The 18230-nt window shown below is 40.6% G+C and overlaps 1 protein-coding gene across 8 annotated transcripts in view; it reads left to right on the top strand.

Annotated features, from left to right (window-relative positions):
- The window catches only part of LOC135219333 (zinc finger protein DPF3-like), a 345538-nt gene that overhangs the window by 275877 nt on the left and 51431 nt on the right, over positions 1–18230 (top strand). For all 8 annotated transcript variants that reach the window (XM_064256007.1, XM_064256003.1, XM_064256006.1 and 5 more), the window contains one exon: positions 337–608. In XM_064256007.1, coding sequence (XP_064112077.1) covers positions 337–608 — 272 coding nt within the window. The remainder of the gene's footprint in view (positions 1–336; positions 609–18230) is intronic.

Genomic DNA, 18230 nt, shown 5'->3' with positions numbered 1-18230 from the left:
AGAGGGGCCTCTAATTTTGAAACACCCATATATATTATATATATATATATATATAATATATATATATATATATATATATATATATATATATATATATATATATATATATATATATATATATATATATATATATATATATATAATATATTCAAGTTGTAAGGTTAAGCCATTAATGAAATATGTAATTGTATTTTTCTAAAACATTCTAACCCATAAGTTTTCATTTGAAAAAATTATGGGATATATTCATATTTTGTAATTTTGTTTAGCACAGGAAAAATTGAAAAAGAGAATTATGTTTTATAATGATCCCACTAACTAATTACTGTATTGCAGGGCGTAGTGGCAGTAGCAGTACAAGCAACAGTAGTAGACGATCTAGTGGTGGGGGAGGGGTATCTGGGGGAAATGTAACTATATCAACTGGGAATGGCAGCAGTTCTTCCAACAGCCGTGGATCCAAGGGAAATAGTGGGACTTGGTCAGGGTTGACAAGTGTTGGGTCACCGTCTGCCATGATGCCTGGAACTGGAAATAGCACTGGCACTCTTGAATACACGAGGGACTCCAGTCCAGGAAGATTAAGTGTTCAGGAGACTGAACAGCAAGTGAGTGCTAATCTGATGTTTTGTAGTTTGAAAAATGAATTTCAGTTAGTCATCTGTGTTAGGTTATTTTTTTATAAGAATTTCTTGTCAATTGATTTTTCACCAGTAAAAATTAGTCTCATTTAGTTAGTTATCTGTAAACTCGTAACTCCTTAATCATGCAGGCTAGATTTTTGTATTAAATTCTCATTAGGAATTATCAAGGAGATTGTGCACATGCATGATTAAAAATCACTTTAACCCAAAGCCCACCACAAAGATTTGTTTATAGGTTCTGTGAAGTGGCACATTCAGGTGCAGAGACAGAGAGAGCAAAAGGAAGGATTCGAGTCAAAGTAAATATATAGCGGAAACTGAAAATAGGGAAACAAAATACAAATAACAGATAGTAAATTGAAAGCAATGAATATAAATAACAGAAAACAAAGTTTATTGTGAAAAATTAAATAGCAGGAAGCAAAAGGTAGAGTAAAGATAGGTAATGGTAATAAGCAAAGGAAGTGCAGTAAAACTAGTAGAAAGGAAAGTAAGGTTAGTATAGGTAGTTAACATAGAGCTAGGGTAGTGGAGTGAAATTTAGTAACAGCAACCAAAGGCACCAGACTAAATTCGAGCGGCGCAAAATTAACTGCAACTGAAGGAACTAGAGTAAGCTCAAGTAACAGAGAGCAAAAGGAGCTGAAAAAGTAAATAAAGAAGAGGCAATGCAAGAGGAGTAAAGGGAGATGATAAAAAGCACAGATGGAGTCATGATAAATAACATAAAGCTGAGGGAGTGGAGTTAAAGTAAATACATAACAGAAAACTAAGTTAGTGGAGTAAAAATGGATTTTGACGAAGGAAAAATCTATTTATGGGGGAGGACCTGTGTCGCCCGGTGAAAAATCCCTGTAGCTCATTTTTCCAAGTATAAATAGATCCTAAATATACCAGAGAAAAAGCTAGCATGGTATGCTGAAGTTACTACCCTCAGCGCGAGCACCCCCAGGGGCGTCGGTATAAAGTATTGGGGCGAAGTGGAAGCCACTACTCACAGGTCCCCTGCCAATTAGAAGATCCTCAAAAATCAAAATCCTCCACGGTGGGAGCCGTTACAAGCGTCACCCACTGTACCCTCCTCTCGCTACTATTACTAATACCCATGCGCGTCCTTCATTCTTGGAATAGACCACCAAGCTTGGACTGGCTAGGGTGGGGAAAGCAAAGAAGAAGAAAGAGAAGGGCTGGGTTCACCGGGCGACACAGGGCCTCCCACAGAAATAGATTTTTCCTTCTTCAAAATCCCTTTTCTGGGTTCGACCTGTGTCTGCCGGTGAAAAAGTATCAGAGAATTCCCATCCAAGCTAAACAGATACCAAACAAGTGTATAAAAGGGGGTTAATGAAACCTAAGCTTAATTTGAAAAATCAATTTAATGCTCTATAACAAGGCAAAAATTTTCTTATATACTACTTAAACTCGAACTTAAACGATGATTTAGAACTAGTAAAAAACGAGAAAACATAATATGACAATGTACATTTATGGTATCTGAGCAATCTAGACGGGTATGTACCTACAGTTTCATAAAACCAATATGGTCTCGAAACCGAGGTTTCGATACTATATACATGTTCTGGTGGCGGGATGGTTAAGGCCCGGCCTGGCCCGGAAGAGAGAGGTTGGTGGGGAATACAAGCGAGTCAGGTAGGGAGGAGAGAGTATAGGGGAAAAATTAACAGAAAGGGCTAAGGAGTTAGTAAACTCAATCATTCAGGGGAGACTATGCTCCCTGCAGCCACTGCTGAGAATTTAAGGGACTCCAGATTTTTAAGATAGTGTTTAAAAACTGCTGGAGATTTCCAACCTGTATATCTCTTCAGGTGGGACTGAATCCGGATTGGCCTGTTTAATAAAGTAGAGTATTTGCTGTCTTAATACCTTTTAGAGAAATTGTCCCACCTTTCTCTCTAAAAAACAGAGGGCCTGAAGATTTTTGGGAAGTTCTAGCTAGAAAGGATTTAAGGGTACTGACAGGACACAATGATGTGTCCTGTGTGAGAGGAAGAATTTTCCAAGGAGTGCACCTGTTTGTGGGTTCTCGTTCTTAGCCAGAAACTGCCGATCGGGGGATAGCAGAACTTCACCTGACGGGAGGAATTCAATATGGCCTGGATTTCTAGAGAGAGCCGAGAGTTCAGATATTCTGGCACCTGAGGCTAGGCGTGGCCACCGAGAGATTGAAGGCCTGGTCAATGGTCTGTGACCGTAGAGGTTAGAGGCCATGGTCGCGCGGTTCTTTCCTTACCCTTTTCCTCCCGGAGATAAGTGGAAAACAGTGAAGTAGCGCATTCAGGTTGTTATTCCAAAAATTAATAACAAAGTTTATAATGAAAATTTCAATAAAAAGATGGAAGTGAAACATATGTATAATAATTAAATAACTATTTATTCAATAAAGAGATACCCAGGTTATGAATAGATAATGAAAGGGAACAGCAAGATTCCATGTCAATGCTTATTCTATAAACGATAGTAATGATCATAAAAATAATGATGATGATATTAATACTAATTATGATAATGATAAATATATATAAAAAGACAAACAACTAAATTCATATAAATCAATTTGCTAATGTTTCGGTTTTCTTATTTTACATTCAGTTTTGTTAAAAACTTATTCTAAAAATTACAGTAATGATCATAATAATAATGATGATGATATTAATATCAATAATGATAATGATAAAGATAAATAAAACAACAAATAACTAAATTTATGTAAATTAATTTGTTAATGTTTCCAGTTTTCTTATTTTACATTCAGTTTTGTTAAAAACTTATTCTAAAAATTATAGTAATGATCACAATAATAATGATGATGATATTAGTACTAATTATGATAATGATAAATATAAATAAAAAGACAAGTAACTAGATGTAAGTAGATTAATTTGTTAATGTTTCCAGTTTCCTTTTTTTACATTCACTTTTGTTAAAAGCCAGATATTCATTTTCTCTACGACAAAAATTATTCAAAAGAGAATTTGTGGCAGACCACGCAAGCATATTTTCAATTTTATCTGTGACGTGGCCTGCGTCACAAGTATCAATAGCAAATCCAGCATCATCATTAGCTATAGCTTTTAATGTCACTGCCAATGCCACATTTCGATGATTTTTAGAGCTTAGAAAACTCTTCATTTGTGTGAGCTTTTTGATAACTAAATATGTATACATGATAATATTTACAGTACTAGCACTTGGATGTAGGAGTGAACCTCTGCTGACACCGTTTATGTAATTGTGGCTTTGAGGAAAATCTTCATCACTTGTTTCTGTAGTGAGTTCCTTGCAAAATTTACACCTTAATCTCTTATCAACTGTGTAACAACAATAACCCGCCAAGTATACAATTATTGGAAGAACTTCTTCACACTCATCAAAGTCTCTTTTTACAACATTTACATCTACGTATAGCCAAGTTTTCCTGCACATTTGATTTCATTTCATCCCATTTACTCTCATCAAACTGAGATAATTTAACAGGCTTTCCATCCAAAGATAACTCTTTTTTAAGCAAAGAAATCATTCTGAGTTTTTTCTCTGACTCAAAAATCTGCCTTACAGATATATTATAATTACCACCGGACATTTGACGATATTTACTAAATCTTGCTTCCAAGTTATCTGTTTGAAATTTTCCTGGTAAGATATAATCCATTTTTAATTCAGAAATACAGTACTCTGCTATTCCAATCATTGCTTGTGTTGTATACTTTATGGCAGTGAACGTCTCTCTTGTTAGATTTCCTTTACCTGTTTTAATATCATCCCAAACTTGTAACCATAAGTCAAAGTTTTTCAGAAATTCGTATTTTTTATCTCCATCTTCATTAGTTAAGGGTGTAGCGTACGGATTATTCAATCTTTTGCCTTTGAACTTTGACTTCACGTTCATTATCGTCCACCAAGTATGAATTACTTTGATATAATGGGCTGCCTCAGCGGAAAATGGCAAGAAGTTTTCCTTTCCAAATGACAAAAGTGCTTCAGTAATATATTCATTGAAAATTTTTAGAACCAGATTAACGTTTTGCTTTTCAAGATTTGACGGCCACAAAGCTTTCTGTGTTAAACCATATGAATGTTTCAAAAGGGATTTTGCCTCTAAAGAGTACAGCTTTTGCAAGGTAATTAATGGGGCATAATATATTTCAATATTATTTTCATAATAATGACCTGTAAAGGAAAATTTTGGAAATCTCATTGTTTTCTCATTACTATCTTTTTGCCCAAACCAATTATTTCTGAGGCATTTAAAAATATGGACCGAATCAAACATAAAGAAAAGTGGTCGACTTATTTGGAGAGGGTGTGGGTATACTATGGATAATTTAGGTGGATTAGCAAAAAATGACATCGCTTTACTATTGATAGAATTATTGTCCGTTATGACTACAAGTACAGTGAAACCGATGTTTTCTAAACCTACTATAACCTTCCTTATTATAGTATGCAATGTTTCAGCTCTGATGCATTTTGTGGGTATGATATGTACAACATCATTGAACGTTGACGTGATGCTGTTCAACATGAAAACCATTGCACTGGTTGCTGCTACACAGCTGTCAAAAGCCAAGCCCACAATGCTACCCCCTTTATAATCTAAATATGCCTTTAAATGAATTTCGTCCAACAACAGATTTACAGTTTTATCATTAGGTGAAAGGGATTTGAATTTTTGCTTAATGTAGGCAAGAAAATTTTCGTCATGTTGTTCAATGGATGGACTGAAGTTTTTTTAAACTAAAACCCTTATAATTGTCGAAAAACTAGGGAGGATTACATAACTACTATCTCTCAACAGTCTATACCCTTGAGGCGAACAGTTATACAGCAGTGATGAAAATATTACAAATTCAGAAGAATATTCTAGTCTTTTAAGGGTCATCAAATGCAACTGCTCACATATGAATGTGATTGCTGAGAAAAACTTCGAGTCCTCGTTACGAATGTTTCTCAATAATGAAATGACCAACTGCAATACAAGGGTTACGTTAATAGAATCTTTTGAATTTTGCTCTATATCAACAGCCTTAAGTTTATTCAATACCAGTTCTAACTGAGCAGTGTCATTAAACTGAGAGGGAACTTTATAATCTCCTAGCTTTTTAACTTCGACACCTCTAGCAAACACTCTGACTGAACAATCAGCATTTATAATCAATGACAAGAGTATATGATGTTCAGGGGGATCCAAAATCCTACAGATGTTTACATAACCTTCTCGTTTTACTACTGTCCAGTATGAGGTGTCTAGAAAGTCTAATTTATTTGATATGAGTTCTTCTATGTTTTTGAAAGATTTCTCTTCCTTGTATAGCTTATGGGTTGCTATACTGTCCGCCATTGCAATTTGTAAATGTCTTTCGTCAAGCCTCGCTCTCTTCGATTCTGGAGTTTCTCTGACATGGGAAGCAGAGGAAAGATATGAAGGGCAATTCGGTAAGAGCGATGGTACGGCACCAGAACGTAATCGAGGCTTTGAAAATCTTGCAGTGACTTTCTTCCCCATCTTTTCATCAAAATGCGAAGTTTCCCAAATGATGTCCCCGGACTGGAAATGCATCTCGCACACCTACAAAGAAATATACTGCATTTCAACAATTGTCCGCTTACATCATTCATGCTCAATGACAAGAATTGTTCATGTGTGTATTTCATAAACCGTAAAAGCATAAACATTGCAAAAAATTTTTAAACATATACACATAAATACACATACACACTCACACATCGTACACACCTTGAACGTTCAGTAGCAAACTAGCATTAGTATTCGTTATGGTTCCCGCTTATTTTTATTGCAACAATCTGTGTTTTCTTCAACGATATGACGTAGCATTATCATTGTTTTAGAAAGATTAGAATTGTCCGTTAAAGAAGACTAAGTTAAACAGATCACAAGCAATAAGTTAACATTGTTTTCATTATGTAATCTAATCGGTTTTAACTGTAAGTTTCTTTTTTTTTTTTTTAATATGTCAACATTGAAAACTAATGTTACTAGGAACCCACTGTACCAAATTTAAATATTTCTGATGACAGGTTTGTTACAATGTAGGTTCCATTATATTGATTTAACAAATAGATGCTAGCACACACACATATATCAATATTCACCCCCCCCCATACACACACACACCCACACACACACACACACACACTATAAACAGCATTCGGAAATGACTTACCCTGCTGTGCGTGGTTGGTGTGAATCCTTCTCTTTTGATAGCAAGGAGCCATTTCCGCCGAAGTTCATCACTTGGAAATGTAAAAGAATGTTTTTTTTCGGAATTTTTATAATTCCCACGACACCTTGGCACACTACACTTATTTACCATGTTTTTTCTTCACGATTATTACGAAAATGACGCTTTAATTCGTCGGAGAAGTGTAGCTCTTTCCCTCACCAAGGTACGACATAAACTGACCTCAAGGCCGTTGCCTGCCTTTGAATGATGGCCTCTAAGTGTTGACGTGGATTAGGATGGCTGGGTGAATCATCAGGCCTTAAATCTCTCGGTGGCCACGGGCTAGGGCCATTAAAAATAAGGTTTTCCTAAGAAGGGTTAAATATGAGCGTGACTCATTATCAGTGTCTGAGGCTAGTTTAAGAACATCATTCAAAAGCCAAGAGACTGTCTGAGGGAGGTCTGTTGGTCTCAGACGGGCACATGCTCTTGGAATCAAAGAGAAGTATGCGTCTGACATGTTGATATTAAAACCTATCTGGAAAATCTTCCTTAAGGCTGATTTGATTGTAGTAATGGTACTGGCGGCTAGACCTTTCTCAAATAGAGATCTAAAGAATGAGATTGCCAGATTTGTGGTCATCTCATGAGCATCTGAATCCTTTAGAAATTTGGCCAATTTCTTTACTGCTGAATCATATTGCTTGATTGTTGAATCCCTTTTATCTGATTCTATGAATATGATGTTTAAAGGATCAATACTAGCGTCCCTTTGAGCCGCAAACTTCATGAAATCCATAAAGTTAAGGCACTCAGAACTTTTGAGGAAGCTGACACAGTCTGAGTTTGTACTACCTGAGTCAGTTCCGGACGGGGGATCCGTTTGGGCCGAAGATTCAGTTCTAGAAGAAACCAGTTGCTCTTTGGCCAGTTGGGTGCCACTAATGCTACTTGTCCTGTGAAAGATCTCAGCTTGTGCAGGACCTTCATCAGAAGATTCACCGGTAGAAATAGATAAATCTTCCGCCAATTGTTCCAATCTATGGACATCGCATCCGTGGTGTAAGCTAGAGGGTCTAGATTGGGGGCCATGTAGCATGGTAGTTTGTGGTTGGCTTCCGTGGCAAAAAGGTCTACCTGAAGGTCCGGGATCTGATTGCAAATCCAACGGAATGACTTCTTGTCCAGGGACCACTCCGATTCCAGTGGAGTTGTCCTGGAAAGTGCGTCAGCGATAACATTTCTTACTCCTGCCAGGTGAATTGCTGACAGGTGCCAATGATTCTTCTCCGCCAATGAGAATATTGCAATTAATACATGATTCAGTTTGCTTGACCTGGAGCCTCCTCTGTTTATACAGTGGACTACTACTAGACTGTCTGAGACTAGTCTTATATGAACGTTTCTGGCTGGAGCCAGTCGTTTTAGGGTCAAGAAAACTGCCATTGCTTCCAGAATGTTGATATGAAACTGGCGGAATGTCTCCGACCATGTTCCTTGTACTTTCTTGTATTATGAATACCCTCCCCACCCACTCAGAGATGCGTCGGTGTGGATGGTTAAAGACGGCGGAGGGAATTGTAGGGGTACTGACTTGGCTAGGTTCTGGCGTTTCGTCCATGGACGGAGCCTTTTTGTCAAAATAGGTGGAATTGCCGAGACCTTGTCTCTGAGTTTGATTTTGGCTCTCGTTCTCCAGACTCGATTGATATCCTTCAATCTGGCTTTCAACAGGACGTCCGTCACTGACCCAAACTGCAGCGACCCTAGAATCCTTTCTTGGGCACGCCGAGAAGCTTTCTTGTTTTTGAGGAACTGTTTTATAGGCTTTGCTATCTCTTTGATCTTCTTGGGTGGGAGGGATAGCTCTTGTTTGTTTAGGTCCCATTGGATTCCCAGCCATTGGAAGCGAGAGGTCGGGACGAGCCAGGATTTCTCTCTGTTTATCTGGAATCCCAGAAATTCCAAGAATTCCATCACCTTGGCTGTTGATTTGCGGCATTCGTCGACGTTGGCTGCCCAAATGAGCCAGTCGTCTAGATAGGCTACTAACAATACCCCTCTCGTTCTTAGTTCTTGAACTATCGTCTCTCCCAGTTTGGTGAATATCCTGGATGCAATGTTGAGCCCGAATGGCATGACTAAATAAATAAGCCTGTTTTCCTAGCTTGACGGCCCCACGGGGAAGTAAGGTCTGTACCTGCGAGATGGTCAGCATGCGGAACTTGTCACAGTGAATGTATGAGTTGAGACGGGAGAAGTCCAGAATTACTCTTCTTTTGTCTGAGTCTGGAGGAGATCTTTGGTATAGTCTATAAGGTCTGCCGTTGGCATCTGATAAAAACTGATTGGTGGAGGGGCCCTTTTTCCCATTTCCACTCTAGACCTTTCGAGACTAAACTGTGGGCCCATGGACTGAAGGTCCAGGGGTCCCGGAAGAGATACAATCTCCCTCCTACCTGCGGATTCTCACTGGTTAGTTGCAGGTCTGGTACCTCTACCTCCGCGGAAACCCCTACCTCTTGATCCGCTTCGTAGCCGGGCGCCACCTCTGCCCCTGCTACTATAGCATGCCTACTATAGCTGTGAAAGAGATCTCGCACTTCATAGGTGGGGTTGAAGGCTGGGGAGGTCATTATGGCTGAGGAGATAGATGGTTGTGGGGCTGGAGGAGTTTGTACTAGTACAAACTGTTGTTGTGGAAGCGCCTTAGATGTTGACGGCTTGCAAACCTGAGATACTGGCACTGCTTGCATTATTGTCTGTGGGCGAGAGGCTTGGTAAGGGTTGTATCTCCTTACCTTCTTTTTGGTTCTGACTTGGTGTCCGGGCCCCTCAAACTTCCGTTTGAAGAGGAGACCCCAACGAACCCGAAGACTCTGGTTGGCTCTGGATGCCTCCTGGAAGATGTTGTTAACCTCCTCTTTGGGGAAAAGGTTTTCTCCTCACACTGATGACTTTATGGGCCTATTAGGCTCATGTCTTATAGAGGCACCCGCCAGGATGTGCTTCCTACAAGCTCGTCTCGCCACTGCAAAGTCGTATAGGTCCACTTGGAAAGTCTGCAACAGCACTTTCGTCAGGACCCTGAATACTTGCTCATTGACATATGTAGATGCTACCAACTCCACCGCCGTGACGGAGTTGATAGATCTTGCCAGCCTCGAATTCTGTTTTGACCAAGTGGTCCGGAATTCTAGGCAGCTTCTCCGAGAATAGGTCAGAAGCGCAGTCCGGGTCGAGTTTACCTGTAGTAAACGTAGCCGGTGCGTCCTTCCAAAAGTCCAATCCGGTAGGGAAGAGAAGGGAGGTAGCCTCCGTCTCTCTCAGCACTGGTATAGGCTTATCCTCTGCCGCTGCTTGCAGCGTCAACTCCGCCACCTTAGATGTGCATGGTGACGGAATTCCGTCTGGGGTCACAAACATTGTAAAATTCCCTTTGTGAGGCGTTAACTTTGTGTTAACGCAACCCCACTCGGAGAGGGTGCGGACCCAAGTAGCTTGAGCTTGTTCCCTCGGGAAGATCACTGTCTCCTTCGGGACTTTATCCACTCTGACTAGGCATGTTTTGCTAGTCTAATGAAGCCAGGGAATGGAAATTGGAGACCTGGCGGAAAGAGCTCAAAATCTTCAGTCAGCCGGGTTCCGCACCCTTCAATAGTTAGTTTCCCATCCGAGAAAGGGGCATGTAGTGCTAACCGCCATGGATTCCCCTTATCAAAAGGTGGAAGCTTAGACATGTCCAGCACCATCATAGATAGCGCCGGGGTCCAGGAGTGGAGAAGTCCGGTCAGCATTTCCTCCAAAGGCCTGATCCTCTCGGTCAGAAACGTAAATGCCTAGCCGGAGGTATCTGAGCATGGGGCAAGTTGTATCGACTCAAGCCTCTGATTAATTACTCTACTAACCTTCATCAGTAGAAGGTTAGTGAAGGCTTCTGGGTCAAATCCAGACTCTGCCGCCTTAGGATCGGTGACATTCATTCTCAACCCAATAGTAGGGGCAGGATCCCTGGCAGCAGGCGACTGAGCGGTGGAAGTTGACAGCTGTGGGGCCGAAGACAACTTCGTTGCCGCTGGCGGAGCTGGTTTAGATCTCTTTCGCAGGGTCTTTGGTTTCAGTGATTTTATTTTAGGCGCGACTGAAAGCGCTCCTTCAGGAGGGGGGGGTGGGCCTAGAGAAGCCCAGGAAAGAAGAGGAAGAAGAAGGAGTAGGACTAAGGAGACTTGCTTCACTTACCTCCCCACCTACCTGTTCCTCCGTGACTATGGGCTCCAAATTGATATTCTTCGCTGCCACCTCCTCCATCACCAAGTTCTCCTGGTCGTCTGCGAGTGGCATTGTGGCTACCTGAATGGCTTCAATGAGGTGCTCAGCAATGTGCGCCGGAACCGCTGTCGTGGCTGTGGCTCCTTGGAACAGAAGGGAGCATAGTCCGGCGTCCAGGACACAGGGTTGGCCTTTCGGCGCGTTCTTGTCGAACCCCGCAACCCATTTCCAGAGTGCCACCCTTGCCTCATGTCGGGCCTCGGAAGTAGCCTGTCATGGAGGAACCCGAATTAATATTGTACCTGGTAATAGAGCCTGTATAGCAACCTTTCAAGTTATTATAGCAGAAATTTTTTGTCAATGATGCAGCAAAGATACTTACCTGCTCATCAGTCAGGAGTGACACCATCTTGTAGCACACTGTGCATGTGTCTGGGTGCCAGACCATATAATTCTCCAACTGTACGGCGCAGTTGGCATGTGAATGGCAAACAACGTGGCCGTAAGGTTTGCCCAGGGAGGCAGGGCACCCTTCCGCCTGGCAACGAACCATCTGTAATTTGAAATTTATTTATGAGTACCGAACTTCAGCACCGAAGATAAGTCCGAAGAGAGCATGCACCTTTTACTCGGAGACATAAGGGATTACCTATAATACCGATAACCCCTCCCCACACCCAACCCCCTCCTCTCCACTTATGTGAATTCGAGAGGTCTTTCATCGATAAGACTACTAGTACCATGAGTTATAGGGCTCGATCAGACCGAGCTAGGAAGCAGCGGGAGTGGTATATGGTGTGGTCGGTCGTGATCGCCTGGCCACCCACCCAATCAGAGATAGACCTTTACCGAGGTTATGTAGCCTACTACTTCATAGGTAGTGGGCCGACTGGGCCTATGTTCCGTTGCGGTTGGTCGGTGTTCACTCTCGATCAGGAGGCTGTGGCCTTGTAGTGGGTTAGATCAAGGCGTACCAGACCGGTATCTTCATCTAAGTAACACAATAAATATAAATACCAATAATACATAACATTCATAGAGAGGTAACATTGAAGAGTTGCCAGGAGATTAAGGCAAAAGGAGAGTACCCCATATGGATCCATTTTAAGCTTCTGAGACCACAACAGAACAGGACAGGGTAGGCTAATTGACCTCCCCTGCTAGCCTGAAGTGAACGGTGGTCCTCGACCAAACCTACTAAACCAAATTTTTCGATCTAGACTGGTAGGGAGGGTGGTCCTCGACCAAACCAACTAAATCGAATTTTTCGATCTAGACCGGTAGGGAGGATAGATCCAACAAAATAATAAGAGAGAGGCTCTCTATTTTTTATATCCTCCCTGCTAACACCGTAGCACGGACAGGGAGGGGGGGTTGTATAAAGGGTACCAGGGAAGGGGCACCTAGCCTACCTTCCTAGGCCTAGCCTAGGCTAGGTCAGTCAAGCTAGGGGGCAACTCAACCAACCTCTTAGTAAAATGAAAATCATCAACGTGCATAAATCAAGACTTATCTAAGATCGTGTTAACACTAAAACATGCATATTCTCCTTACGAGAGAGAGAGAGGGATAGGGTTCCCTCCTCTCCCGCAACAATTTTGATAGGCTACCCGTAGCCTAATAGTTGCACATGTGCATCATGATAAAATTATGTAGGGACAGGTGCAAACCCGCCCCTGAGCCACTGGGGGAGGGTTATGTTAAAGTACAAGTTAAATAACTATTCTTTAGCCCCAGCGAAAGTCACGAGCGAGTTAGGCCTAGTCCCGATCTTACTCGGTTCAAAGTAAGTAAATAATATATAACTGTCACTGGGAAATGATTGTAAATCAAATTCCATAAATATAATATAAAAACTTTGTGGAAATTAGTGTGTGACAAATTCACCCGCGTAGTGATGGTGCTCCCAAAATGGCGGGTCAGCCGACAGCGCCCACAATACGTTTTCTGAGGGGCCGAAGGCGACTATGGAAAACACCTCAACCTTATAAGTTACAAAACGTAAATTGGAGTACTCAACTTAGGTGCAGAAGTAAGTTCTCCAGCCGACATCGCGAAGAAAGTGTAAATCCAGGGAGTTGTGACAAACGCGTGGATCGCACACAATCGCTAATACAGGAATGAAGGACGCGCGTGGGTATTAGTAGTAGTAGCGAGAGGAGGGTAAGGTGGGTGGTCCTTGTAACGGCTCCCACAGTGGAGGGATTTTGAAGAGGAATCTTGTAATTGGCAGGGAACCTGTGAGTAGTGGCTTCCACTTCGCCCCAATACTTTATACCGATGCCCCTGGGGGTGCTCACGCTGAGGGTAGTAACTTCAGCATACCATGCTAGCTTTTTCTCTGGTATATTTAGGATCTATTTATACTTGGAAAAATGAGCTACAGGGATTTTTCACCGGCAGACACAGGTCGAACCCAGAAAAGACAAATGTGAGTGTAGTGAATGCAAATAACAGGAAAGGGAAGAGATTAGCAATATAGATGAAAGGGAAAGAGTAATAGGAATAATAGTATGTGATATAAAGCCAAGGATCTGTAGTAAAAATAAATATGAGGAACCAATGGAGGATAGCAAAGGAGTTATAGTAAAAGTATATAGCAGAAAGCAGGGAAGGAGGATTAAAAGTAAAGATAGCAGAAAGCAAAGAGGGAGGATTAAAAGTAAAGATAGCAGAAAGCAAAGAAGGAGGATTAAAAGTGAAGATAGCAGGAAATATAGAAGGAGGATTAAAAGTAAAGAATGCAGAAAGCAAAGGAGGAGGATTAACAGCAAAGATAGCAGAAAGCAATGAAGGAAGATTAAAAGTAAAGATTGCAGAAAGCTAAGGAGGAGGATTAACAGCAAAGATAGCAGAAAGCAAAGAAGGATGATTAAAAGTAAATAGCAAAAAACAAAGGAGGAATAAAGGTAAGCAGAAAGGAAAGGAAAAATAAAGTTTGTAACTTTCTGACTCCACTGATGTTTACCAATTTTTTCATAATGTATTGTGTAATTTTTGTCATGCTATGCTGGATACAATACAAGATCATGACTGTCTGTGGTTTCCGCCATCCTGTTTAATTGATTTAATCGTTTGGGGAGCACAGGCCCCTAGATCATCCTTCATCCTTTGATTTTGTTATGTCTAAAAAGATAAGTTGAAATAGATAAGCTACTGTCACAGAGCCCCCAAACAGCCAGGCCCTGGGAAAGTAGTACCCCTCCCCCCCATGTTTGGGCCCTGAGCAAAGGATTTATATACATATTAAAAATAAATAGCAGCAAGCAAAGTACTGTAGGAGTGAAAATTAATAACAAGGAGCAAAGTAGGAGTGAAAACAAATAGCAGAAGGCAAATTAGGAGTAAAATAGCAGAAAGCAAAGTAAGAGTGAAAGCAAATAGCAGAAGGCAAAGTAGGAGTCAAAGTAAATTGCAAAAGGCAAATTAGAAGTGAAAGTAAATAGCAGAAAGCAAAGTAGGAGTGAAAGTAAATAGTAGAAAGCAAAGTAGAAGTGAAAGTAAATAGCAGAAAGAAAAGTAGGAGTGAAAGTAAATAGCAGAAAGCAAAGTAGGAGTGAAAGTAAATAGCAGAAAGCAAAGTAGGAGTGAAAGTAAATAGTAGAAGGCAAAGGAGGAGTGAAAGTAAAGAGCAGAAAGCAAAGTAGAAGTGAAAGTAAATAGCAGAAAGCAAAGTAGGAGTGAAAGTAAAGAGCAGAAAGCAAAGTAGAAGTGAAAGTAAATAGCAGAAAGAAAGTTAGGAGTGAAAGTAAAGAGCAGAAGCACTAGTAGGAGTGAAAGCATAAAAGAGCAGAAAGCAAAGTAGAAGAAAAACGTAAATAAAGCAGAAAAATAAGGCAGAAATAAAGTAGAAGTGAAAGTAAAGAGCAGAAAGCAAAGTAGGAGTGAAAGTAAAGAGCAGAAAGCAAAGTAGAAGTGAAAGTAAATAGCAGAAAGGAAAGTAGAAGTGAAAGTAAAGAGCAGAAAGCAAAGTAGGAGTGAAAGTAACCAACAGAAAGCAAAGAAAGAGTAGTAAACGTCAAAGAAAGTAAAGGAAAAGGGAGTAAAAGCATTTGATAGAAGACAAAGGAGTGGAATCAAAAAACTACATAAAACAAAAGAAGATGAGTCAAGGTGAACAGGAGAAATCAATTGGATGGAGTAACAGGGAATATTAGAACGCAAATCAAAAGGAAGTGGAGGGGAATAAGAGTGAAACTAGAGAAAGCACAGGGAGTAGAGTAGAAGTCAATAAAGGAAAGATAAAGGAATGTTGTAAAAATCAGTGCCAGAAGGAAAAGGATGGAGTGAAAGTGAATGATAGAAGGCAAAGGGTGTGGAGGCTGAGGGAGTTAAGCACAATTCAGTAACGGAGGGAAAAGGGATTGAATCAAAATTGAATAACAGTAAACAAAGCGGCTGGAGGAAAACTAAATGATAATAAAGGGCAGTGGAGCATAATTAAAGAACAGAGTGAAAGTCAGTACGTAATGGAAGTAAAGCGAGTGGAGTAACGAAAAGTAAAAAGAGCAGAGTTAGGTGACCAAAGGCCAATAACAGTCAGAAGAGGGACATTCATATCTGTGTTGTTCACCTCGATCTTGCACGCATTCTTTAATTTTAAGGCTTTTTCTTTCCTTATCTCTTTCACACTATCCATCTAGAACTTTGTAGGTTTTTCTATAGTACTCTTTTCTCCAGGACTCAAATTATATATTGCAATACACTCCCTGAACACCTGAATTAGCCCTGGTCACTGACCAGCCCGAACTATATCTCCACATATTTACCCACTAAGTGGGTAATTTTTAACTGTCAGTGTTACCAACGCTGCAGGTAAAATCTAATCAAATGAGTTACCGGTGTTACCATTGGCAACGCTGCTGCAAATACTGGCCACCCAAGGCCTGGTTCCTCAATTGTTTCTTGTCTACCATGCTGTGCGGATTAGTCCCACAACAGGCGAACTTTTGGTCATTTAGCCTGACCCCATTCAAAGAGTTTTTGTATTTTGGATACAGATTACGACCTTGGACTGTTATTAACGTTTTTCTCCCGATTTGACTTTAGATAGCTACTTTGTACTCGCTATGGATAAGTTAGAAAATAAACGTCGTCGCCGTCTGCAAATGCCTCAGCTTCTGCTTCATCTACAGTTCGACGATCGAGCCTTCTACTGCTGGACATGTTGGTGCTCATCGGCTCTGCATGCCCTGCAATTGTAGGATGAGTACCCTCACACATGATCGATGTTCTCTTTGTTATTTCGTGTAGGAAGGTTCAGTGTAATACCAGTCAGTTATGTTTGTCTTGGTCAGGAGGCAAGGAAACAGAGTTAGTTATTCAAGAAATTAGTGGTCAGGTTATCTTTTAGTACGTTTAGCCTATTTCTAGCCTGACAAATAATTTAACCAAAATAGAGATAGTGGCAGTAGTAGTATAGTTGATTCTAATTGTTCTTTTTCAGCTGCCCTGCCTGTTCCAGAACTAGCCTTAACGGGTGCTGGGGGTAATGGAGAACCGCAAGCCTCCGAGTGGGTAGGTTCTGCCAGCCCCCGGCACAGAGCAGGCAGTGTTGGCATCAGATTTCCCCTTCCCTCTATATGTAAGTTCTCAGGATGATGAAAATTTAGGTTAGATACAGACGAGTAGGGATAATAGGCTACATAGTGTACAGGAAGAGAAGTGCAGGCTTCTTTGGCCTGATTTCTATTATAGCAGTTTATAGAGGGACAGTTTGTCATTAGAGCCTCATTAGTTTTTTTCCTGCTGCGAGTTCTTTGCATCAGAAGTTTTCTAGGTCCATGGTTGGTCTTTCAGGGGTGGCTTCAGGTCGGTCGGGTTCTGAAGTGTTGAATACTGCTCCTTCGTCTTAAAGGTTCTTTTCCTTTTGAGGATCAATTTTGTTCATCTTTCAATGGTGGTTAACTTGATCAGGTTTTCAATTTGACTCAACATATATGGTATGGTAATTGTTGATATAAACTAATTCTTGATTCAATGCATATTGACTTATGATAAGTCAGTATGCAGAGATAGAGTATTCTCTATACTATATATCGGTATAGTAATTTTTAATAGTGGCTAATGCTGTAGGTTCAGTGCATTCTGACTTCGGATAATTCAGTACAGGTGTAAAGAAACCACGAAAATCGGATAATTGGTAGATCTATATTACTATCCCGCGGTGGCCTAGACTATGGCAGTTGCGCTTTTTCTATGCAATTTTACCTCCCAAACAAGAATTTTAAGTAATATTTATTCACACAACTGTAATTAACCCCCAGGGGTAGTACTAAACATGGCGAAATACATTGGATGCCCCAATCCCTAGTGGATGTCGTGTTCGCGGTTACGTTCCTTGCAGTCCGTGCGGAACTATTCTTTAGAATTACCTTTATTATATGTATCATCATATTGGCGTAGTATAAATACTAACTCGGTGGTCAGTTTCTCGTTCTAGAATCAGCTGATGACAAATACGAGTTTGCGTTGCCGTATTTAACTCATTTTTGTCCTGGTTGGCTAGCATGACTGACATAACAGCTCTTCCCCGTTTATGCCATTTTTGTCATCTTGAGGGGAAGGCGTGTTTTCAACTATGTTCAGTGTTGACATATTAACATAGCTGATAATGGTGTCTTGTGCCATGTAATTCAGAAATCATAAGGAATGTGTACATTTCATTGCTTTTCAAGAAATTCCCTAAGGTGACGGAATTCGTTTGTATGACGTATTCATCCATTTAGCAGACAAATTGCTGTCAGTAATTACATTACGCTTAGTATGTCACTGACAGTTACAATATAATTACCAGTCGTATTATCAAATTACAGTGACAACTGAAATTAATATAGGGTAAAGGGTTACATTTAAATTACCTTAAAATATGTAATTGATTACTTTTCAATTAAATTACAATTACACAAGCATGCCATCAACACAGCATGGTCGTAGGGGTTCGGGCATGGCCTAGGCAGGCAATGATGCCGACTAGTCAATTTCTTTCGCTCCAGATGCAACCATATCACTTGATCTCTACGAATGTTTTTGTTCCTAGTCAGTGTAAATGAATCTGGATACTTAACTTATGGAACGAAGGTATATTGTTCATCTTACGATGTAATTTAAGTCC

Source organism: Macrobrachium nipponense, chromosome 1, assembly GCF_015104395.2.
Source record: "Macrobrachium nipponense isolate FS-2020 chromosome 1, ASM1510439v2, whole genome shotgun sequence".
Lineage (NCBI taxonomy): Eukaryota > Metazoa > Arthropoda > Malacostraca > Decapoda > Palaemonidae > Macrobrachium > Macrobrachium nipponense.
This window is presented reverse-complemented; position numbering and strand designations above follow the sequence as displayed.